Raw genomic sequence first — 25,654 nt, forward strand, 5'->3', positions numbered from 1 at the left:
GGCCCCGGGGCTGGGCCCCAACCCCGCTAGGAGTCAGAGCTGGCACCAGGAGCAGAAAGGCCAGGCAGCGAGAGCAGACACCCCCGAGCCTGCAGGGATGGGGCGGGGCCGAGGGGGGTATCTCATGCCCCCAAGGGGAGTGTGGTTCGGGGGAGGGAACATACCAGGCTCCCAAGGGTGCAGGCTGCAGAGATGTCCAGGTCCTGAGCCTGGGAGGCCAGCCACAGCTGCACCGGCAAAGCTCCTGCCCCACCAACTCGGAAGGGTCGGGGTTCCTGCTTCTCCCCGACTCCTGCTTGCTCCGTGAAGTGGGAGGCCTAGGTCTGCAGCCACAGGTTGGGCGGTTGCAGCTGCACCCAAGAGGGCAGACCCTGCCTCCTCCTGGCCCCCTCCAAGAGAACAGGGAGGCTTCCATCCACAGCCACAGTGGGGCAGCTGTAGCCCCGCCCAGGAGGGTGGGGCTCCCACCAGTTGCATGGTGTCTGCAGCCCCCGCCTCGCCTCCCTGCTGCAGCCAGCGACAGCAGCCACTGCCATTACTACTGCCTGAAAATGGTCTTTTGCTGGTCAATTCTGCACAATTGCAGTGGTTACTGTCTTCATATATGTGTGTCATTTTTTGGATGTTTGACCCCTTCAAATCTCATGCTGAAATTTGGTCCCCAGTGATGGAGGTGGGGCCTACTGGGAGATGCTTGGATCATTAGAACAGATCTCTCATGAATAGATTAATTGGGTGGGGTGGTTGGGTGAGTGAGTTCTCACTCTATAGTTCCATCAAGAGCTGGCTGTGAAAAAGAGCCCAGCACCTTCTCCTCTCCCCTACCTTTCTCTTTCTCACTTCCTCTCTCACCATGTGATCTCCACACAGCAGATCTCAGCTTCACCTCTACCTTCCCCATGAATGGAAGCAGCCTGAGACCCTCACCAGAAGCAGATGCTGGCACCATGCTTCCTGTGCAGCCTGCAGAACTGTTAGCCAAATAAACCTCTTTTCTTTGTAAATTACCCAGCCTCAGGTATTTTTTTTTTTTTTTGAGATGGAGTCTCGCTCTGTCACCCAGGCTGGAGTGCAGTGGCACATCTCCACTCACTGCAACCACCATCTCCCAGGTTCAAGTGATTCTCCTGTCTCAGCCTTCTGAGTAGCTGGGATTACAGGCACCTGCCACCATGCCCGGCTAATTTTTGTGTTTTTAGTAGGATGGGGTTTCACCATGTTGGCCAGGCTGATGTCTAACTCCTGAGATCAGGTGATGCACCCGCCCTGGCCTCCCAAAATTCTGGGATTACAGTCGTGAGCCATCGCGCCTGGCCTATTTCTGCTTTTATGCACTAGATGCAAAATAAACAATGAAAGCACAGAGACTGTAAAGGTGGAGAAAGAGAACTTGAGTTATTTCAATTCTGTCATTTTGTATGTGACCACTTGGGATATATATCGTGCTTAAAATTTAAAACAAAGAGTGTGAGCTGAGAGTTGTGATATTTTGTTTGGAAAGTAAAAATTTTAGTTCATACTTGAAATATTTTACTGAGTTTGAATAAAGTTGTTAATAGTAACATTTGTTATTGTTGTTTAAAACTAATGACTCAGGCCAGGATCGGTGGCTCACACCTGTAATCCCAGCACTTTGGGAGGCCAAAGCAGGTGGATCACCTGAGGTCTGCAGTTCGAGATCAGCCTGACCAACATGGAGAAACCCCGTCTCTACTAAAAATACAAAATTAGCCGGGTGTGGTGGTGCATGCCTGTAATCTCAGCTACTTGGGAGGCTGAGGCAGGAGAATCACTTGAACCCGGGAGGCGGAGGTTGCAGTGAGCCGAGATCGTGCCATTGGCAACAAGAGCAAAACTCCATCTCAAAAACAAAACAAAACAAAACAAAACAAAACAGAAAAAAAAAAACAAACTAATGACTCACGAACATGTTCATATCAGTAGTATGATTTAGTATTATTCCCTAAATTTTATATTTTTCCTGTAACACAAAAGTATTAATGCATTATTATTTTCTTTTTTATTGCAATTTTTTTTTTAAAGAAATAGGGTCTTCCTCTGTCACACTGGAGTGTAGTGGCATGATCATAGTTCACTACAGCCTCAAACTCAGCTCAAGGGATACTCCTGCCTCAGCCTCCTGAGTAGCTGGGACTACAGGCACACACCACCATGCCCCTCTTGTGATTTTCTATTAAACAATTTTTTTACTCACATAATATATGTATGGAGTTCAAAAACAGAAAAATGTCACTTTCTGCATTTACTTTCTGGAATTTTATTATTTTCTTTATGATTATTTCTGAAGATAGTTTTGTTATAGAGTGGAGGTTTTTGTGTTAAAAATTATCCCCTGGGTGGGTGTCTAATAAGCTCAGCACACCTCTGGATATCCTTGCTCCAGTCCACCTGTTTTTACTCCTATGCTCTCTTGCCTTTTCAAATGCCACACTTGTTCCACAGCCTTATCTGCCTCTCCCTCACCACCTTCAACCTTTCCCTATCTTGTGGCTCCTTTCCAGCAGCAATTGAACATGCTCAAGCATGTTTAAATGTTTTCCTCTCTTGACTTTTGCTTCACTGCCAGATTTCTTTAAAGGGGTTTCTGTATTTGCTGACTCCATAGGTTCACTCACTACTGTATCTGCAATCCACTGCAGTGTGATACTTGCACCCATATCGCTGACCTGCTCTTACAAAGTCCGAGAGCAACTTCTTATTCATAAAGTAATTGACTTTTTTTCCATGTTTACTGTTTCTTGACTTCTAACAGTTTATTTATTTATTTTTTTGAGACAGAGTCTTGCTCTGTTGCCCAAGCTGGAGTGCAGTGGTATGATCTTGGCTCACTGCAACCTCTGCCTCCCTGGTTCAAGTGATTCTTGTGCCTCAGCCCCCTGAATAGCTGGGACTACAGGTGCATGTCACCACGCCTGGCTAATTTTTGTATTTTTAGTAGAGACAGGGTTTTGCCATGTTGGCCAGGCTGGTCTTGAACTCCTGGCCTCAAGTTATCTGCCCACTTCGACCTCCCAAAGTGCTGGGATTACAGGCCTTATTTCCTGTGCCTGGCCTGCTTATTTCCTAAAATCCTCACATGCAAGATGCCACACTCTCCTGGTTTCTATTGCCTCTCGCGATCCTGCTTTGCAGCCTCCGTTGCTACCTCTTTTTTCTCTGCCTATCTTTTAAGTATCAGTGGTCCTCAGGATTGTCCTGAGCCCTCTTACCTCCTTCTCCACAGTCTCCCTGAGTGATCTCCTTCACCTTCAGAGTGAGGACAGCAAGGATCCAAGAAGCGGAGCGATCTTTCCGGGGTCACATTGTGATAGCACCAGAGTAAGGGTCAGAATTAGTTCATTCTGTTTAATATAAGTCTGTTGTGTGCTAGATGTGGTGCTGAGCATTGGGGATACAGAGGCAAATAGGATGCTATCCTTCTCCCTCCAACTTTTGCAACCTGCATAGCCCTCCCTGTCTTCTGCCATTTCATCTGGCCCCCATCTGTCTAGCACCTACTTATCCTTCACATGTCAGTTTAGATGTTGCTTCATCTGGGAAACTTTTCTACCTACTTCTAAGACTTTCTTCTCCCAGGTCCTTCATACCTTTTACCTACTCTTCTGCATTTCTCACATTGTCTTCGAATAACAATTAAACATACTTTTCTGTTCTTCCCCACTGGGCCTCCCTTTCTTATAGGATTTCTCCTCTGGTTGACCTGAGAAGAGTAGAACAAACCATGCCACTAGGACCCACACCAATGCTTCCATTTTCCCAAGAGGGCCAATGGCCAGGGCAATCGACAATAAGCTTTTTGATGGCAGCAGGACTGTGTCTGTGGCACCATCATACCCCCAATACCTAGCCCCCTACCTGGCAAATGGTAATTGCTCAGAAGTTGTCTGCTTTATGAAGAATGATTGAATGAACCACATGACTATATGCTAAATGTTGGAATAGAACTTTGAGAAATGTCATTTTTCCCAGGCAAATAAAAAATTATAGAGTAGGAGAGTTATTCTGTTTGGAGGTGGACAAAAGGACTAGCTGATTTCTGGAGGTCCCTACCAATCCAATGATTCTGAGTTTGATTTAATATATTCCTTGTGTGGGGAAATAGTATCTTTTTTTCTTTCTTATTAAAATTCCAAAGAACATTACGTTCTTAGTAATGTTTAATGAAATGAAATGTTTAATGAAACATAATGTTTAATGTTTAATGAAAGTCTAGTTTGCTCAGTATGTAAGAAAGATCAATATAGGTTGTTAGATGAATGAGTCTTTCAAATTAAAGATCTGCTTTAATTACATTAGATAGCATTGCCACCTAGTGGGTAGTACAAAATTCTTCACGGAATTATTGTGAATAAGGTTATTAACATTTTGAAACTGAATCTAAACAGGCTACTTCAGGAAGAATTCTGTTGGCCTGCTATTTACTGTATGCAGGAGTTCCAGCTAACTTATCATGAAGTCAGCAGAGATTTCAGATAAGGAAAGTTCAAACTTTCTCTGAAACTTTTGTCCTTATAATATATCCCACTAAGGGGGTTACAGAATTATGTGTTCAAAGTATACTTGAATAAATTCTTTTTTTTTTTTTTTTTTTTGAGATAGGGTCTCACTCTGTTATCCAGGCTGGAGTGCAGATCACTGAAGCCCTGCCCTCCTGCCTCAGCCTCCAGAGTAGCTGGGATAAAGGAGTGTGCCACCACACCTGGCTAATTTTTGTATTTTCTATAAAGACAAGGTATCACTATGTTGCCCAGGTTGGTCTTGAACTCCTGGGCTTGAGCTATCCTCCCGCCTTGGCCTCCCAAAGTGCTGGGATTACAGGCATGAGCCATTGCGCCTGGCCCTTGAGTAAATTACTTTCTCTGTGTGGTTACATTATCAATTTGCTACACAGTTAGGATTGTTTTAGGGTTTGCTGTTTCATCCATTCTTATTTAATGTTTTCCAACATTTAAAAATAAATATTTCAAGCACGGAGAAAAATTAAAAGTTTTTTAAACTAAACACCTGTATACCCACTACCTAGATTCTACCGTCAACATTTTAATATATCTTCTTTATTGCATCTACCTATACATTCCTGTCTCTATCCATCCATCCATCTTATTTTTGTTTTATTTATTTATTTATTTATTTATTTTTGAGACATTGTCATGCTCTGTCACCCAGGCTGGAGTGTAGTGGCGTGATCTCGGCTCACTGCAATCTCTGCCTCCTGGGTTCAAGCGCTTCTCATGCCTCAGCCTCCCAAGTAGCTGCGATTACAAGCACCCGCCACCAAACCCAGCTAATTTTTGTATTTTTAGTAGAGATGGGGTTTCCCCATATAAGCCAGGCTGGTCTCAAACTCCTGACTTCAAGTGAGTGATCCACCCACCTCAGCCTCCCAAAGTGCTGGGCCCATCTTATTTTTAAATAAACATTTCAAAATAAACTGCATTTTGGCCAGGGGCAGTGGCCATTTACTTTAAAAACCGAATCTGGAATCTAAGAAAAATTAACCATTTTGGGCCGGGCGTGGTGGCTCATGCCTGTAATCCCAGCAACTTGGAAGGCCGAGGTAGGCAGATCACCTGAGGTCAGGAGTTCGAGACCAGCCTGGCCAACATGGGGTAATCCCGTCTCTACTGAAAATACAAAAATTAGCCGGGTGTGGTGGTGAGTGCCTGGAATCCCAGCTCTCAGGAGACTGAGGCAGGAGAATTGCTTGAAGTTGGCAGAAGTGGCCGAGATCGTGCCACTTCTGTCAGCCTGGGTGACAGAGTAAGACTCTGTTTCAAAAAACAAAAAATAAAAAAAAAAAACCCTGCATTTTACAAAACATTTAATAGTTCAAAAGTGAAAAATCAGGTCGGGCGCAGTGGCTCATGCCTGCAATCCCAGCACTATTCCCCCATCCTATTCCATACTCTCTTCAGCAACCACAAACATTTTCTATTTTTCATTAGTTTCAGATGTAGCCTTTCTCTGTGGGTTTTTGTAGTTGTTGTTGTTGGTGGTGGTGATGGTGGTTAGACAGAGTCTGGCTCTGTGCCCAGGCTGGAGTGCAGTGGCACCATCTCAGCTCAATGTAACCTCAGCCTCCCGGATTCAAGCAATTCTCATGCCTCAGCCTCCCAAGTATCTGGGACTAAAGGTGTACACCACCACGCCTGGCTAATTTTTTGTATTTTTAGTAGAGACAGGGTTTCGCCATGTTGCCCAGGCTGGACTTGAACTCCTGACCTCAAGTGATCTGCCCACATCGGCCTCCCAAAGTGTTGGGATTACAGGCATAAGCCACCATGCCCGGCTGTGTGTTTTTTGATTTTTGTTTTCCAAGACGGAGTCTCACTCTGTCACCCAGGCTGGAGTGCAATGGCACAATATTGGCTCACTGCAACCTCTGCTTCCTGGGTTCAAGCGATTCTTCTGCCTCAGCCTCCCAAGTAGCTGGGATTACAGGCATCCACCACCATGCCCGGCTAATTTTTGTATTTTTAGTAGAGACGGTTTTTCGCCATGTTCACCAGCCTGGTATCAAACTCCTGACCTCAAGTGATCTGCCCACCTCAGCCTCCCAAAGTGCTGGGATTACAGGCATGAGCCACAGTGCCCGGCATTTTTTTTTTTTTTTTTTTGAGACAGAGTTTTGCTCTTGCTGCCCAGGCTGGAGTGCAATGGTGCAATCTCAGCTCACTGCAACCTCCACCCCCCGGGTTCAAGAGATTCTCCTGCCTCAGCCTCCCAAGTAGCTGGGATTACAGGTGCCCACCACCACGCCCAACGAATTGTTTAAAAATTTTTAGTAGAGGTGGGGTTTCACCATGTTGGCCAGGCTGGTCTCGAACTCCAGACCTCAGGTGATCCGCCAGCTTCGGCCTCCCAAAGTGCTGGGACTACAGGCGTGAGCCACTGCACCTGGCCTTTTTTTTTTTTTTTTTTTTTAAATAAGCAAATACATATACATATTCTTCTTTCTTTCTTTCCTTCATTTAAAAACTTTTTTTTAGAAATAGGGTCTCTCTGTGCCATGCAGACTGGGGTGCATTGGCACAATCATATCATAGCTCACCGTAACCTCAGACTTTTAGGCTCAAGTGATCCTCCTGCCTCAGCCTCCTGAGTAGCTGGGACTACAGGCACATGCCACTGCACTTGGCTAATTTTACTTACTTATTTACTTTATTATTATTATTATTTTGTAGAGACAGGGTCTTCCTATGTTGCCCAGACTGGTCTCAAACTCCTGGCCTCAAGTGATACTTCTGCCTTGGCCTCCCAAATTGCTGAGATTACAGATGTGAGCCACTGAGCTTGGTGTCTTATTTCTTTCTTATATAAGAAGTAGAGGCCAGGTGCGGTGGCACACGCCTGTAATCCCAGCACTTTGGGAGGCCAAGGTGGGCGGATCACGAGGTCAGGAGATCGAGACCATCCTGGCTAACACGGTGGAACTCCATCTCTACTAAAAATACAAAAAATTAGCCGGGCGTGGTGGCAGGCGCCTGTAGTCCCAGCTACTCGGGAGGCTGAGGCAGGAGAATCGCATGAACCCAGGAGGTGGAGTTTGCTGTGAGCTGAGATGGCGCCACTGCATTCCAGCCTGGGCGACAGAGTGAGACTCCATCTCAAATTAAAAAAAAAAAAAAAAAAAAAAAAAAAGAAGCAGCAGCAGAATAGTATGTATACTCTTCCACTCTGCTTTTTTTTTTTTTTTTTTTAGTGAGACGGAGTCTCGCTCTATCGCCCACACTGGAGTGCAGTGGTAGCTGGGACTAAAGATGCCTGCTACCATGCCTGGCTAATTGGCTAATTTTGTTTTTTGTATTTTTGTACAGACGGTTTCACTGTGTTAGCCAGGGTGGTCTCGATCTCCTGACCTGGTGATATGCCGGCCTCGGCCTCCCAAAGTGCTGGGCACTCTGCTTTTTTCATTTAAGGATGTATCCCAGAAATTTGTTCATCTCAGAGATCTTAAATTTTTTTCATGACTCTAGAGTACTACCTTGTGCAGATATACCATAATTTATTCAACTCATTACCTGTAGATGTGCGATTAGGTTATTTCCAATATTTAGGTATTATAAATAATGCTACAGTGAGAAAGTCTAGAGTAAATTCCTAGAAGTGGATTTGCTACATCCAAAGTCAATGTGCATGTCATTGTAGAAATGCCTTGTCAGGGTCTGGCGTGGTAGCTCATGCCTGTAATCCCAGCACTTTGGGAGGCTGAGGCGGGCGAATCACTTGAGGTCAGGAGTTCGAGACCAGCCTGGCCAACATGGTGAAAACCCATCTCTACTAAAAATACAAAAAATTAGCTGGGTGTGGTGGCAGGCACCTGTAATTCCAGCTACTCGGGAGGCCAAGGCAGGAGAATCTCTTGAACCCGGGAGGCAGAGGTTGCAGTGAGCCGAGATCATGCCATTGCATTCCAGCCTGGGCAATAAGAGCAAAACTCCATCTCAAAAAAAGAAAAAAAAAGAAATGCCTTGTCAGATACAGACAGATTCCCTTTTATAGGACTTTTAACATTTGACACTCCCATTAGCCATGTATATGAGTGCTTGTTTTCTCCCAGCCTCATCAGTAGAGTATTTTATTAGTTTTCTGTTGCTCTGTAGAAATTTCCACAATCTTAGTGGCTTAAAACAAAACATGTATTATCTCATACTTTCTGCGCCACAGGAATCTAAACAAAGTTCAGTTGGGCCCTGAGCTCAGGGTCTTACAGGGCTGTAAACAAAGTGCTGGCCAGTACATTGTCATCTAGAGGCTTCATTGGAGAAGGATCTGCTTCTAAACTCCTTCCAATTGTTGGGAGAATTCATTTCTTTGGAGACATAACACTCATGGCCGCTTGCTTCTTCAAGGCCAGTAAGAGATACATCAAAAAAAGTCTAAGCCCTCTGTTGAAGGACATCCTAATGATTAAATCAAGGCCAACAGGATAATCTCACTTTCGATAATTTAAAGTATACCAATTTGGGGCCTTAATTACAATTATAAAATCACACCACCTTTGCCTTATTGAATAACCTAATCATAGGCATAATCAGAGGTCAGAGATAATGGGTGGCATTTTAGAATTCTATCTACTGTAAGTATGTTGTCAAGCTTTTCTATAGCTGCTAGTCTGATAGTTGAAATAGTTTTTCAGAGTTTTAATTTGCATGTCTCTTATTCTCAGTAAAGTTGAGCATGGTTTTGTATGTTTAAGGACCATTTCTCTATTGTTTTCTGTGAACTGTCCATTCCTGTCTTTTGCCCATTTATCTATTGGGCTGTTGGCTTCTCCCTCTCAACGTTTTATAGCTCTTTAAAAATTAGGGAATGTAGTCTTTTATTTGTAAAAGAAATTCCCTATATTTTCTCTTACTTTATCATTTGTCTTTGCTTATGGAAATCATCCGATTTTTAAAATACAGACAATTTCCATTTCAACACAATGTGTAGGCCACCATTGCGTATGTGAAACAAAACATATTTAATGCCCAGGGGCCACCTTCTAGACCATCTTCAATCCTTTAAATAATTCTGCACTAAAATAATCCCCTGAAGATCCTGAGTATATTATTCTTTTTTTTTTCTTTTTGTTTGAGACGTAGTCTCGCTCTGTCGCCCAGGCTGGAGTGCAGTGGCGCGATCTCCACTCACTGCAAGCTCTGCCTCCCGGGTTCACGCCATTCTCCTGCCTCAGCTTCCCGAGTAGCTGGGACTACAGGCACCTGCCACCATGCCCGGCTAATTTTTTTTGTATTTTTAGTAGAGATGGGGTTTCACCATGTTAGCCAGGATGGTCTCCATCTCCTGACCTCGTGATCCACCCGCCTCGGCCTCCCCAAGTGCTGGGAATACAGGCATGAGCCACCGCACCCGGCCGATCCTGAGTATATTATTCTTACCATCATCTGAGTCTCAAGTCCCAAAACCTTCATTAGTAATGTGTTTCATCATTTCACTTCTCTTAGCTGTGCTTATACTCATCAAAGAAATGGTTTGTCAAAAAATAAATTGGTGCAATGTAATTATTAATCAATCTGAAGTAAAATAAAAATAAAAAATATTGGTGCAAATATTTGTGGTTGCTGAAGTTTTGTTTTGTTTTGTTTTTGAGATAGAGTCTCACTCTGTCACCCGGGCTAGATTGCAGTAGTGTGATCTTGGCTTACTGCAACCTCCACCACCTGGGTTCAAGCTATTCTCCTGCCTCTGCCTCCTGAGTAGCTGGGATTACAGATGCATGCCACCATGCCTGGATAATTTTTGTATTTTTAGTAGAGACAGGGTTTCACCATGTTGGCCAGGTTGGTCTTGAACTCCTGACCTCAGGGTGATCCGCCGGCCTCAGCCTCCCAAAGTGCTCGGATTACAGGCATGAACCATGGCGCCCAGTGGTTGCTAAAGTTTTTATGGCTAAACATTTTCCAGTATTTCTACCTCCTTATCCCATCATTTAATCCTTTTTAAATTAATATTTAAAAAATTTTATTATTGGCCAGGTGCGGTGGTTCACCCCTGTAATCCCAGCACTTTGGGAGGCCAAGGTGGGCGGATCATGAGATCAGGAGTTCAAGACCAGCCTGGCCAACATAGTGAAACCCTGTCTCTACTAAAATTACAAAAAATTAGCTGGGTGTGGTGGTGGGCACCTGTAATCCCAGTTACTTGGGAGGCTGAGGCAGGAGAATTGCTTGAACCCAGGGGGCAGAGGTTGCAGTGAGCCGAGGTTGCACCATTGCACTCCAGCCCAGGCGACAGCGCAAGACTCCGTCTCAAAAAAAAAAAAATGATTATTGAAAATTCCAAACATATATAAAAGTAGAGGGAGTGAATAAAAAATCTTCATGTACTCATCCATACTAGCCTCAGCAGTTATCAACACAAGGCCAATACTGTTTTATTCATACCAGTGGTTCTCAACTGGGGATGATTTTGCCCTGCGGAAGGTTATCTGACAAGGTCTGCAGACATTTTTGGTCTTCACAATTGGGATGTACTCCTGGTAGCTAGAGGGTAGAGGCCAGGGATGCTGCTAAACAGCATACAATGCCCAGGACAGCCCCCCACAACGAACAGTTTGCCCAGTCTAAAATGTCAATAGTGCCCATACTGAGAAAGCTTGATTTATACCTTTTCCCTTGCTTCTCTCAATAATTATTTCAAAGAAAATATATGGTATAAAATTTCATCTGTAATTACCATTTATAGGTAGAAGCTATTACAATAAAACCCACAATATTGTCATTACAACTAATCTCTTTTTTTAACCCATTGCTAATCAGGTAACCTTAAACAACTCATATCTTACCATCCCAAAATATTCAGTGTTCAAATTTCCCTTGGGTATTTTTTTAAATACAGTGTTTAGTTCAGACGAGATCCATACATTGCATTTGGTAGTATGTCCCTTATTTGTACTCGATAACGCCTTCCTTCTGCTTTTTGTTTTTACAATATTTTAAAATTAATTTTTTTTTTGAGACAGGCTTCTCCCTTTTTCTGTAGTCCCAGCTACTCGGGAGGCTGAGGCAGGAGACTCGCTTGAACCCGGGAGGCGGAGCTTGCAGTGAGCCGAGATCGCGTCACTGCACTCCAGCCTGGGTGACAGAGCGAGACTCCGTTTCAATTAAAAAAAGAAAGAAAGAAAGAAAAGGCTAGACGTAATTACTACCAAGGTGTTTCTGCTCCTTCAAATTGCAACAGCAGTTGTAATTTCAGTGCCTAGAACAGTAGTAATTGGCACGTATAAGGCGCTCAATGAATAGCTGCAGGATTAACTGATAATCGGTTGTCTCCTGAACAATTCCTACTGCACCACATAGTCAAAACACAAAAAGCCAAAATATAAAATCCCCTAAAACAACTACGAGTCCGTGGAGCCAGAGCTTTACACAAATATATGTCGTGTACTACATATTAATATATATGCACATATAATATTTTGTTCTTCCGGTGCTAATGACTAATGGAGGCAAATCTTTCTCCGTTTCGTAAACGGCTAAAGCTTTGCATTTTAAGGAAGTTCCAAGCGCAGGGTCGGAGGGGAGGGTCAAAGGGCACAGGCCATCCAGCCCGCAGAAAACCCCCACTGTCCTCAAGTGCTCGCTACCGTTGACCGCGCAGGCGCAGGAAGGGGCGGGGCCGAGGGAAGAGGCGATTCGCGGGATTCCAGGGGCCCCGCCCATCGTCTGCGTCAGTTGGTCACGTGGTTGTTCGGAGTGGGCGAGCGGAGTTAGTAGGGCTTTACTGCAGAGCGCGCCGGTCACTGCAGCGACCGTGGGGATCAGCGTAGGTGAGCTGTGGCCTTTTGCGAGGTGCTGCAGCCATAGTTACCTGCGTTCGCTACGAGGATTGAGCGTCTCCACCCAGTAAGTGTGCAAGAGGCGGCAGGAAGTGGGTCCGCAGGGGCGCAAGGCGCACAGCCTCTAGACGACTCGCTTTCGCTCCGGCCAACCTCTGAAGCCGCGTCCTACTTTGACGGCTGCGGGGCCGCGGCCGGGGTAAGGGCGAAGGGGTTGTTGAACGGTCGCGGGAGCCGGGGCGGGGTTGGGAGGTGAGTCGAGGGACTGCCCCATTGGCTGGGTCGGTTTTGGCGCGCTCTCACTTCCGCGCTTCCTATTGGCTGGCTGGCGCAGTTCCGAGGCGCGCGCCGCGGTTGGTAGGCTCGGACGCGCGGGGCCACATTGCCCGCCCCCTAGCCTGGAGCTGGGCCTCAGGGACAAGTTGGCTGGGTCCGGGCTTGGGGAGTGCAACGCGGGTGAGGGACTCAGCCTGGGCTTGCCTAGCTGTGGGGATGAGGCGAAGCATCCATCCTCTTGGCAGTTAAGTGACTGGTCCTGATCTGAGGGATCTGCAAATTTGGCTCATGGAAAGAGGTGGCTGAATTCTGCGTCTCCCATTAAACGGATACTGGCGTTGTTGATACGGGTTTCGCATGGACCCTGTCCTATGCCAGGGTTTTTAATCCAGCTATTAAAGGAACTGGAGAATAACAAGCAAGTAAGGGTTGCAGTGTCGCTGACAGGCGTGGGAAACTTGTGAAGGATTAGAATGCTAAGTGGCTTTCAGCTTTTTTCACACTAAGGTACGTTTTACATCGCAACCTAGGACACAGCTATCTAACCAAATGAGACGTTGATGGAAGCAATGTTTCTCGTCTCTTCAATTCCATTCTGTTCAATTGCATTTTTCTAAGCAGTGTTGCTCATGACTCACTAAATAATTTCGAGATCACGGCCCGCGACCCGCAATTTGAAGAACATTGCCTGGGGTCTGTTTAATGGGGCCCAAACACCATTTTCTTAACATGAAATAGAGTAGAAAATAACAGGATGCCCGCACAAATTAGATTGTTTTGTTTTCTAAGCTTTTTTTTTTTTTTTTTTTTTTTTTTGAGACAGAGTCTCGCTCTGTTGCCCAGGCTGGAGTGCAGTGGCAGGATCTCGGCTCACTGCCACCTCCACCTGTCGGGTTCAAGCGATATTCCTGGAGGCCTCAGCCTCCCGAGTAGCTGAGACTACAGACGAGCACCACCACGTCCGGCTAATTTTTGTATTTTTGGTAGAGACGGAGTTTCACCATATTGGCCAGGCTGGTTTCGAACTCCTGACCTTAGGTGATCCGCTTGCCTCGACCTCCCAGCACTTTGGTGATCATGCAGGTGATCCACCTACTTCGGCCTCCCAAAGTGCTGGGATTACAGATGTGAGCCACCACGGCCGGCCTTTCCTAAGCTTTTTTGTTTGCACATGTGTGGGCGCGCGCCAGGTCACAAGGTAAAATGTATTGATGTTAGAAAAGCCACTGCACTGAGTAAAGGCATGGCCACAAAAATTAGGGACATCTATCGACGAGGCACAGGCGCAGACACGGCAGGGGCCAGTGGGTAGTGGGCAGTGGGCAGTGGAGGAGCAGTTCAGATGCTGAGTTTGGCCCAGTGGTCTAGTTAACCACATTACATAGATCCCTTTCTACCTTTTCCCTCTTTCTTGCTTGTTAGTCCTTCAGTTCATGTTACTGGTTAAACATTTCCTACAAATGTAAATGCATGATCTCATTTGACCAGATATTAAGTCCGTATTAAGTTATTGTCAGAGCCCAGTTTATTATACCTAAAATCTGTCTTTGAATCAGGAAAGTTAAGATGCTGCTCTTTAGGATGGACCTGGGCATACCCTAGTATCTGTTTATTTTGCTTTTTCTGGTGACTGTTTAATCCAGGACAATATGTTTAGAAATTTTAAACCAGTTTTAGAAATTGGTTTAAAATACATTAATTTCGTTTTTTCAGCCATAATTATTATGTGTGTATATATGTAAAATATAGATATCAAGAGTCATTAACTTTAGTCACCTTAGTCATTGACAGGGCTGAGTTTGGATTAAGAGAGAAAAAATAATAGTTCTACTGTACAATAGTATAATTTTTATGATTGTAAGTATTTTAAACCTAGACTCCACCTTCAGGGGTGCAAACCATATTGTTTTTTAATTACTAGTCTTCTGTGCTTCACCATCTACATAATGAATCCCAGTATGAAGCAGAAACAAGAAGAAATCAAAGAGAATATAAAGGTATGTGGTTGAATAACTTTAATTTTTTTTTGTAGAAAGCATGGGGCTAAAAGTATTTTGACATAATTTAGCCAAATTTAGCCTGGCTATAATTTCTGTAAGCCTTGAGTTAGTCAGAGGATGAGTAACAATAGAGAACATTTTTAAAAAACTAATTACGGTTGAATATTAAGTCTGACCCAAGAATATGGGTTGTCTCTTATTTTGGTCTTTCAACGGTATTTTGTAGTTTTCAGAGCATGAATTTTACACTATTTATGTTGTTTTTCCTAAGTATTCTTTTTGAGGTTATTGTGAATGGAATTGTTTCCTTAATTTCATTCTCATTTGGTCATTGCTACTGTATAGGAAAATAATTGACTTTTGTGTCTTGATTTTGTGTCCTGAAACCTTGCTGAACTTAATAGTTCTAATTGTTTTTTAGTAGATTCTTCAGGATTTTCTTTTCTTTTTGTATTTTCTCTGTGAAGATTCCAGAAGTATCTTTAGGATTTTCTATGTATAAGATTATTACTGCTTTGTTTCTACTCTTACATTTCATGAAATGATGTTATTAAAATCCGTTGTGTATATCTTCAGAATTAAGGGTCTTTGACCACAGACATGTTTTGCATTATATTACACATTTTTCTAGAGTATACCATATTCATTACCATCTAACCTATTTGATTTGCGATACTTTTTCAATCCCTATATAATACTTTCACTGGAAATCTTATTCCAAGTATTTATTCTTAGGACAACAGGACAGAGTTTGTTTAGTTTTGAGTTTATACTTTTGACTAGATTCATATTTATGGTTCTAAGTGAATTTACAATTTAGCTAGGTCCTTCCACACAACTTAAATTATATGAATACCTTGAGAATTGAACCACATTTTCAGGAAAACTATCAATTTGTGGGTTTAAATTAAATAAAGAGCCAGGTACCCATGGTGGCTCATGCCTGTGATCCCAGCTACTTGGGAGGCTGAAGTAGGAGGATTGATTGAGCTCTGGAGTTTGAGAACAGCCTGGGCAACAAAGGGAGACCCTGTTTCTAAAAAACCATAATTAGCTGGGTGTGGTGGCACCCACTGGTAATCCCAGCTACTGGGAGGCTGAGGTGTGGGAGGAATTGCTTGAGCCTAGGAGTTTGGGCTTCAGTGAGTTATGATTGCTTCACTGCCCTCCAGCCTGGGTGACAGAGTAAGACCCTGTACCTAAAAAAAATTTTTTTAATATTAAGTAAATTAAATTGAGTTCCTAAAAGCCATTGATAAGTATAAGCAAGTACCTTTTGATGGGTTTTTTGTTTGCCTTGCTTTTCTTAGGATTCCTACATTATTTTTCTTGAATAATAATGTCAATTGACATTATATTCGTATTGACAATTTGTGAATTTGATTCCATTAGCTTCCATTTAGGATGATGGCATCTTCCCACTGTGCTTTGTGTGTGATTATTTAACATTTTTGTTATGAAATTTTTGAAATATTTAAAAGTATTTTAATAATTTACTTCCCCAGCTTCAGCAATTACCGCTGTATGGCCACTCTGGTTTCATCTATGTCCTTATTTACTCCACTTTTCCTTCAGTGGATTAATTTGAAGCAAATCACAGCCAAATAATTTATATATTTCCAGCAGATTACATTTTAAAGAAAGTCTTGCGTTTACTAGCTACAGTAAAACTATCTTGAATATAAAGGGTACTAGGTTCTGTTTGGTTTTGGTTATACCTCCAAAACTGAGACCTTGGGTGGGTTAGTTAGCATTTCAGCCTCAGTTTACTCATCTGTAAATTGAGAGAACTGGACCAGAACTAGATCCTTGTGAGTTGCATGCAAAATTCTGTGTGAATGTGCTTTTATGTGAATTTTTTTGGGGAGAGGATTCACAGAATATTAAATAGTTTTCCAAAAAGGTTAAGACTCATTAATATACAAGAAACTTTCTGGCTTTAAGAGTCGATTATTCCAATGCATACTCTATATACAGAAAATAATAATAGTAATGTTACATTGTTTTAGGCAAAAGTCTATATAGCTTATGTAAATAAAAGTTAAATCTTGGAAATGGTCTTTTATTTTTGGTGACAGTTACTTAGCTGGCTTCTTTGACCATTATTAACAGAAAGCACTTAAATAACACCTCTTGTTAGTAAGGTTCCAACGTTACATTTTCTTTTATTTGTCTGGAGACTGTTGACTAATCTATAATCTAAATTATATCTGAAATGTTGGTGTAATATTTGTTCTCACAGTAGCTGGCATTTGTCCTTGAGTTAAATGGCGAGATAATAATCAGCAGTAGAAACTTTACCGTGGGAAAGGTGAACTCTTGTCATGTGAAATACAGTGTGGAATCAGTAACTTTCTCACGCTGGTATGGTATCATGTTCTTGCTAACCTTGTTTGAGTATTCACCATTGTTTGCTATCCCATGGTGTCAGTATAACTAATGATATTTTGCAAAAATAAGAGAGAACTTTCAGATCATGAAATATACAGGAAGTTGTTTACATATTACAAGGAAGGCAATATTTTCACCAAAACAATAGCTTGGGCATTTTAGAGTATTTTAGTATGCCTCAGGCACTGACATTTTAGCCACCTTCTAATGAATGGGCTTGAAGCAGAACTGCTTCTACTATCAGGTAATGGTTGAGGGGGGATGTCTATTACACATGTACTTTGTTTTGTGTGAAGTATGTTCTGGAAAATTACATTCTTTTGGTGAGTACATATAAGTGTTTGGGGGATATTTATGATTTAAGGAGGCCTGAAATGAATCTTTTTGATTAGGGAAAGAAATATTTTGCAGTGTAAATGATTAACCTTTTCTTCCAGTTTACCTGTTCGGTGAGTTCATACCATAAATGTTACGATGTTTGGTTTTATAAAAGAGTACCTGTAAGTTTTTAGTTTCTGTGTGGAAGATTTTTTCAGAGAGAATACAGATAGCCTTCTTGTATTAGAATTTTGTCATATATGGTTTGAAACTGTTCATTGGAGCTGAGGAATTTTGTTACGTTTGTTTTAACTAGCTATGATTAACAAAATGACCATAGCAAGACCATGCATTGAAATGAGAGAAGTTACGTGTGTTTGTGTCTAGTTTGGGTAATATGATTCATTCTTAAGAATTCTTCAAACTTTATTATAATTTTTGGAAATAGCAAGTTTGTCAGTTGATTAAACCAGTGTCTTGTTCATAGGTAACCTTATACAATTATATAGCAGACCAAATGTTTGTGTTGTTAGTGTTTCTTTTTCCCCCACTAAATTATAGAAGGACTAAGAGTAACACTCCATACAGAAACTCAGTAACTAAATAACCATATAGCAACTCAGTAACTAAATAACCATATTGCAACTCAGTAACAAGATAATGAATTATGTTGACTTTTTAGAATAGTTCTGTCCCAAGAAGAACTCTGAAGATGATTCAGCCTTCTGCATCTGGATCTCTTGTTGGAAGAGAAAATGAGGTATGCACTATATGGCTAAATGGGGTACTGGTGATACAATGTCTACATTAAAAACATTTCTACTATTTTCTTGGTCAGAAACACATAAATTGTTGAAATTTGGAAATAATTTGGGAATAACAATTGTATATTTCCCAAATAAGTGATTTTGGTTTTAATTGTTCAATTTAAGAAGTTCGCCAGGTGCGGTGGCTCACGCCTGTTATCCCAGCACTTTGGGAGGCCGAGGTGGGTGGATCGCCTGAGGTCAGGAGCTTGAGACAAGCCTGGCCAATGTGGTGAAACCCCATCTCTACTAAAAGTACAAAAAAATTAGCCAGGCGCGTGGTGGCACACACCTGTAATCTCAGCTGCTCGGGAGGCTTGAGGCAGGAGAATCACTTAAACCGGGAGGTGGAGGTTGCAGTGAGCTGAGGTCACACCACTGCACTCCAGCTTGGGTGACAGAGCGAAACTCTGTCTAAAATAAAAATAAATATTTAAAATATAAATAATAATTTCAGCTAAGCTCTAGACCCCAGTCTAATCCAAAATAACTGTTGCAAATAAAATTCCTAAATGTTACTATACATTTTCATAGAATTTTTAATTGTATAACTTTTTTAAAGATCCAGAGATGTAAAAAAAAGATAGATATGCATTCTCTTTTTTTAATACATAAATGAAAAACCACCTAATTTCTTGTTAATTAAATCAAAGTAAATACAGTTGATAAGTGTTTTCATCATAGCTGTCCACAGGGTTGTCCAAAAGGAAACATCGGAATGACCAGTTAACATCTACAACTTCCAGCCCTGGAGTTATTGTCCCAGAATCTAGTGAAAATAAAAATCTTGGAGGAGTCACCCAGGAGTCATTTGATCTTATGATTAAAGGTATGAAAAAATAGATAACTTTTGTCTTAACATTTTAAATTATGATATAAGGAAAAATTTGTTAATACTATTATGAATTCTGCCAATTACCATAATCTGGAGATAGTATAACAGCACTATAAATGTTTTTGTATGTGACCACTTGTTTGACAAGTTCCATGTGTGGATGAAATGTTAGGAAAAGGAGGCCCAGTGCAGTGGCTCACGCCTGTAATCCCAGTAATTTAGGAGGTTGAGGCAGGAGGATGGCTTGAGTCTAGAAGTTTGAGACTAGCCTGGACAACACAGTGAGGCTCTCTCTCTATGAAAAAATTAGCTGAGCATGGTGGCTTGTGCCTGTATTCCCAGCTACTCAGGAAGCTGAGTCAGGAGGATCACTTGAGCCTTGGAGTTTGTGGCCGCAATGAGCTATGGTAGCACCACTGCACTCCAGCCTGGGAGACAGGGCAAGACCCGGTCTCTGAAGGAAAAAAAAAGGGTAGGGGGAAAGGATAGTTATTAATATGACAGCTCTGATAATTGGATTGCCTTGTAAGGGTTTACAAGACTTGGAAATAGGCTTTTTAGAAGAAAAATGTTTAGATAATGAGTTTGAGGTATGAAAGGAATTTGAATATTCCGGGAGAGTATGGCATAAGGAAACCAATAAAAATATGGATGAAGAGAGTAAAGATGAATGAGAAGAATTATGCCTGTAATAAATACTAGTTTTTAATAGAATGGCAGTATACATCAGAAGAAGCAGCAACTGATGTTTTATAAGCATTATGGAAGATTATTATTTCTGTATGAATTATAGGTCATTGGATGTTAATTACTGATGATAAAATTGAGGCCTAGAGAAGTTAATTGACTTGCTGAAGGTTGCGGTAACATTTGGACTCATTTTGAATTGCCTTGAAGACAGGAAGAAGAGAAGTAGACAGTAGGATTTTTATTAGGTAAAATTAGGAAAGGTTGACTGGATAGAAATAAAGAAGCTCTTTAAAAATATTGTAGATTAAAGAGCAGGATTTGTGACACTCTTATCTGATTAGGTTAAAAATTAAATCAAGGATTGGTTAAAATAAACTGCCAAAGTTAAATATCAAGACAAATAACTATATATCATATTAGTAATATAACCACAGGTGGAAAACATTATCCATGTAACCCTCTGGGATATATGGTAAAAATTAAAATAACTGCAAGAAAATCCCAAACTTTATTACATTTGTTGTTTGAACTTTATTATATTTGTTGACAGTGGTATTAGTGTAATTTTGAAAAAAAAATTGTGTATATTTTAGGATTGAGCAAATGAATAACATGTTGAAGTATTACATTTCCTAGCACTGCCCCTAAACAGGTAGAAACAAACTACACCTCTGTAGAAAGGAGCACACCGTGTATCCAGTTCTTGGTTTGTAAACACTATTCTTCACTAAAGTTCCTTGGAGAAATTGCTGATTCCAGGTCAGGGGCAGGGAAACTTTAGGTGATCATGGATTATTTTGTGACAGAAAATAAGGAAGTACTCAAAAACAGGTGGACATGTTGAAAGAACACATGTCATCTTGGAAGGATTCTCACAGACTACAGTTGGGAAAATTTGAGCATCAAAATTAATAACGACAAGAATGGATTATAATACGTTGAATAAAAAAGGACATATGAGTCCATACTGATAAATTTTCTTTTAAATTGGGGTAGGTAGGAAAAGTTTTTATTTACAGAATAATGCTAACCACTACATGTAGAAGGAATTACATAAGTGAAAAAAATCGGTTTTCCATACAAGTAATAGATATAAGCCAGAAACATCAATCATCAATGGAATTAAACTTAGGTAAAAAGTTGTTGGAGGACAGGGTATTGACACAATCTCAAGTATTTTATGCTACAGATCGCTAGTTAATTACTAAGGGAAAAAGTTATCTTTACAAGGCAGAAATCTGATAGATAGCGTCTTAATCAAATGATCAAATTTAACATCTCCAGTATCATGACAGATTGGCTATGTGCTTCTTGATGATACACTGAGGATACATACTTACATAGTATTCTTATACTATACTCGTATAGTATTCCTGCCAAAAATGTTTAGTTTGAATCTAATCATGGAGACAGAAATAAAAAATTATTAAGGACAGTGTACAAAATAATTGATCTGGACTTTGTAAAAATGTCAGTGTTACATAAAAAGACATGACCTCACAAAACAAATGTGTTGCAAAAATCTTTAATAATCTAGATGGAAGATATATATGTATTGTACTTTTGTTGTAATTCTTCTGAAGGATTGAAATCTTTGAAATGTTGGGGAAAATAGTATAATATTGATTTTATTTTTTAACTTTAATCTTTTAAAAATGAGTATTACTAAACAATATGGGGATACTAAGATTGGAAATTTTTTTGAAACAGAAATTACTGGGTTTTGACAGTAATGATTTTTACAGTTATATGTAAAATATTATTTTAGAAAATCCATCCTCTCAATATTGGAAAGAAGTGGCAGAAAAACGGAGAAAGGCGCTGTATGAAGCACTTAAGGAAAATGAGAAAGTATGTATTGAGTATAATTTGTACCATTTTTTAAAATTCCAGGATTGTTTTGCTGCTTAGCGTATTTTATTAGAGCAATATGAGCTAGCTTTAATACTAGCTTAAGAAAAGTTTAAATAAAAAGGCAGCTCTTGACAATTATACAAAATGAATCCTGTTGTGTTGAGAGTCAATTCTATGCTGCATGTCCTCCATGTTATATACTTGGAGGCATGTAATTTGATTTATAGCATAGCAAATCTATAGAATACTGAACTTTATTTATGTAATACAGCTTCATAAAGAAATTGAACAAAAGGACAATGAAATCGCCCGCCTGAAAAAGGAGAATAAAGAATTGGCAGAAGTAGCAGAACATGTACAGTATATGGCAGAGCTACTAGAGGTAGGTAATTTAATAGTTACCTGGTTCAAATTTATGTATTTTTCTATAAAGCTGAGGTAGTATAGTGTGATTACTTTGAAGTGTTAGGGCTCTGGAATCAGATTTCCTGGATTTAAGACTTAACTTCCTTCCTAACACCATTATGTTTGCTGGGTAGAGTGGGTTTATCCGGTCGGGGCTTCATCTTCCTCATCCATAAAATGAGAGTAATGATGCTTAACTTATAGACTTGTTATGAGAATTAAATGAGTTATAATAGATGGACAATTGCAAGGAGTACTTGCAGAGTAAAAGTTCAGTAACTTAATTATTATTATGAAGCAAAAGACCATCTTTTTTGGTAGAGTTACTAAAAGGAATTATCCCTGGAAAATATGTATAGAAAATTATTTCATAGTTGACACATTTTTAGGTAGTTTTAATTTTAATACCAGCTTGACATTACTGTCATTTATAAAATTGATAATTTGTACACTAAATAAGTTTTGTGGTTGTATCTGACTTTGAAACATTTTGTAAGTAGCTAATATGTTTGTAAGAATTAGCCTGGTAAGTGTTGCTTTATCAGACTTGACCTTAAAAAGGTTTTAAGATTTATTTATTCATGTTTGCAAAAAGTTTTTCTTGCTGATAGGAAGAAAGTTTTTCAAATCAAAACTTCATGTAACTGAATTGTGACCTTACATTTGAGATCCATGATAGAATTAATGTTTGAAGTTTTCATTTGGAGATACTGTGGTAGCTCTCTTAACTGCCTTAAAAGTATTAGTCCACAGCTGATTGGAAATGTAGAACACCTAGTTGTCCCTGCAGCTGATTGGGGAAGTACTTGTTTATACTCTGAAATAATTTCAGTGCTTTTAAAAAAAAAGGTAAATTATTAAACACTTTGACTTTGCTGACTATGATCTAGCATGGTAGAGACTTTGATATTACACTGTTTATAAATGAATTTATTGAGGGGCAAGATGAAAAAAATCTCATAGCTATATCAGTATGCTATATGGGTCAGCTATATCAGTACGCTGATCAACTTAGGTTTTAACATATTTACAATAAATTATTGGTTTATTCTTTAAAAGAGACTGAATGGTGAACCTCTGGATAACTTGGAATCACTGGAGAAGCAGGAATTTGATTCTGAAGAAGAAACTGTTGAGGATTCTGTAGTGGAAGACTCAGAAATTGGCACATGTGCTGAAGGAATTGTATCTTCCTCTACGGATGCAAAGCCATGTATATGAAATGCATTAATATTTGACTGTTGAGAATTTTACTGCCAAAGTTTACCTCCACTAGTTCTTTGTAGCAGAGTACATAACTACATAATGCCAACACTGGAATCAAGCTTCCTTGTTTGAATCCTGGGACCCTATTGCATTGAAGTACAAATACTATGTATTTTTAATCTATGATGGTTTATGTGAATAGGATTTTCTCAGTTGTCAGCCATGACTTATGTATATTACTAAATAAACTTCAAACTCCTGTTGAACATTGTGTATAACTTAGAATAATGAAGTATAAGGAGTATGTGTAGAAAATTTGTCTGTTTCTATGCTTTTATGTTGTTCTCTTTCCATTCTTTTGCTAATTACCTTGGAGGAAACAAGGAGAAAATGAACTTAAAGTATTTAGACTGAGATAGCTGAGGTTTTAATTCCCCAACTTTGTTGTACCTCAAGCTCACTGTAGACACTATTGATATTAACAAGTAGTTTTTGGAATGGAGCATGAGAATCTATTTTCCAAAAGCTTTTCAAGTGAATGTGATTAGCCAGCGAGAGGCCCAACTGGCTAGCAGGATCAGACTCTTCTTGGAAGCTTAAAATGATGGATGATGGTGATAATCCTAGAGAAAGAAAGTGAGGAATGGGTAAAAGTTCGACGGAAAAAATCAGGAATAGTTGAAAATTATGGAGCTTTTCTATTTCACATATTGGCATAGTGCAAAGTATGTAAATATTGAAGAGTAAGAGTAGGGTCAGATTCATTAGGGATTTCCCATATATACTAAGTTTTGAAGGAGGAAAAGTACAAACTAGGGGTATGCAGCATTGGAATTGAAAAAGTTCTGTGAGAGGCATATAAGTAGTTTTGTATAAATTGGCAATAAAGAGCAATGTCATGCTTTATGCTTTTTTTTTTTTTTTTTTCCTTTGAGACGGAGTCTTGCTCTTGTTTCCCAGGCTGGAGTGCAATGGCATGATCTTGGCTCACTGCAACCTCTGCCTCCCTGGTTCAAGTGATTCTGCCTCAGCCTCCCGAGTAGCTGTGGTTACAGGTGCCTGCCACCACACCTGGCTAATTTTTGTATTTTTAGTAGAGCCGGGGTTTCACCATGTTGGCCAGGCTGGTCTCGAACTCCTGACCCCAAGTGATCTGCCCACCTCAGCCTCCCAAAGTGCTGGGATGACAGGTGTGATGCACCACGCCTGGCCTCAAGCTTTTGTAAGGATTGTTTTAGGTAAGTATCCTTACAGAACCTTAATTTTCTCTCTCTGTCACCCAGGCGGGAGTGGAGGGGTGCAATCTCAGCTCACTTCAGCCTCCACCTGATGGGCGCAAGTGATCTTCCCACTTCAGCCTCCCAAGTAGCTGAGACTACAGGTGCATGCCACCACACCTGGCTAATTTTTTGTATAGACGGGGTTTCGCCATGTTGCCCAGGCTGGTCTTGAATTCCTGGCATCAAGCGATCCGCCTGCTTCACCCTCCAAAGTGTTGGGATTACAGGCGTGAGCCACCGTGCCTTTCCTTAATTTTCTTTAATACTGAGATAAAGCCTACCTCATAGTGTTATAGTGAAGATTAAAACCTTTAGTGTCTAGACTAAGTTCCTTAAAAATGGAAGATATTATTAATCTATAACAACATTGTCCAGTAGAACTTATTGGGATGATAAGAATATCTGCTGTACAGTATGGTAGCCATTTCTGTGTGGCTGTTTAGCACTTGAAGTGTGGCTAGTGTGAATGAGGTATGGACATTTTAATTTAAGTCACTACAAGAAGCTAGTGGCAATTACGTTAGTGTGGCTCTGTATGTTTCAGGTGTGGATCACTAGCCTAAAGATAGAATTAAAGAATAGGTAAATTAATTTTAAAGGAATTGAATATTCTGGATTAGAGCACGAGAAGAATCAGTTGAGAGGCCTTTAGCATGGTTAAGAAAGAAAATAGGTAAGTAGAATAGGGACTTGACAAATAGAAAGTATTTTTGTAAAATGCCAGAATTTGATGGTGGGGAGCAAAAGGAGAGGGAATTGAAGGGGATTAAAAAACTAAGGTAGTAGCTAAAACCATAAAACTTCTAGAAGATTATATAGAAAAGTTCTTAGTGACTTTGGGTTTGGCAGAGAGTTCTCAAATAGGACACAAAAAAGCATCAACTTCAAATTAAACTTTGTAAATTTTAAAAACTTTGAAAGACAAGCAAATGAAAAGGCAAGAACAGACTGGGGGAACATATTTGCAGAACATAGCCAACAAAGGATTTGTATCTAGAAAGAACTAGGTTATGTATGAGATAGAAAATAAGTGCATGAAAAGATGCTCAACATTAGTCATTAAGGAAGTGCAAATTAAATGACAACCAGATACTGCTACATACCTTTCAGAATTGTTTTAAGTTTGAAAAATAAAAACAACTCTATCAAGTGTTAAGGATGTGAAGCATCTGAAACCCTCTTGCAGTGGTGGTGGCAATGCTAAATGCTACAACTGCTGTGGAAAAGCTGAACAATTCCTTAAAAGTTATACATACACATTTTATATGACTCAGCCATTCCACCCCTGG

General features: G+C 40.5%; 1 protein-coding gene across 3 annotated transcripts; it reads left to right on the forward strand.

The window, feature by feature from the left end:
- The first annotated feature begins 12,191 nt into the window (after positions 1-12,191).
- On the forward strand, positions 12,192-23,351 carry GMNN (geminin DNA replication inhibitor). Of its 3 annotated transcripts, none has more exons than XM_054492653.2 (7): positions 12,192-12,371; positions 14,502-14,577; positions 17,972-18,049; positions 18,780-18,924; positions 21,389-21,471; positions 21,746-21,856; positions 22,939-23,351. In XM_054492653.2, the coding sequence occupies exons 2-7, from the start codon at positions 14,527-14,529 to the stop codon at positions 23,098-23,100; spliced, it is 630 nt and encodes a 209-aa protein (XP_054348628.1). In that variant the 5' UTR covers positions 12,192-12,371; positions 14,502-14,526; the 3' UTR covers positions 23,101-23,351. The 3 variants fall into 3 exon arrangements, with proteins under 3 accessions (XP_054348628.1, XP_054348627.1, XP_054348629.1); XM_054492652.2 differs by having other exon boundaries at positions 12,193-12,503; XM_054492654.2 differs by lacking the exon at positions 12,192-12,371 and adding an exon at positions 12,660-13,087.
- Positions 23,352-25,654: the final 2,303 nt, after the last annotated feature.

Source organism: Pongo pygmaeus, chromosome 5 (assembly GCF_028885625.2).
Source record: "Pongo pygmaeus isolate AG05252 chromosome 5, NHGRI_mPonPyg2-v2.0_pri, whole genome shotgun sequence".
Taxonomy (NCBI): domain Eukaryota; kingdom Metazoa; phylum Chordata; class Mammalia; order Primates; family Hominidae; genus Pongo; species Pongo pygmaeus.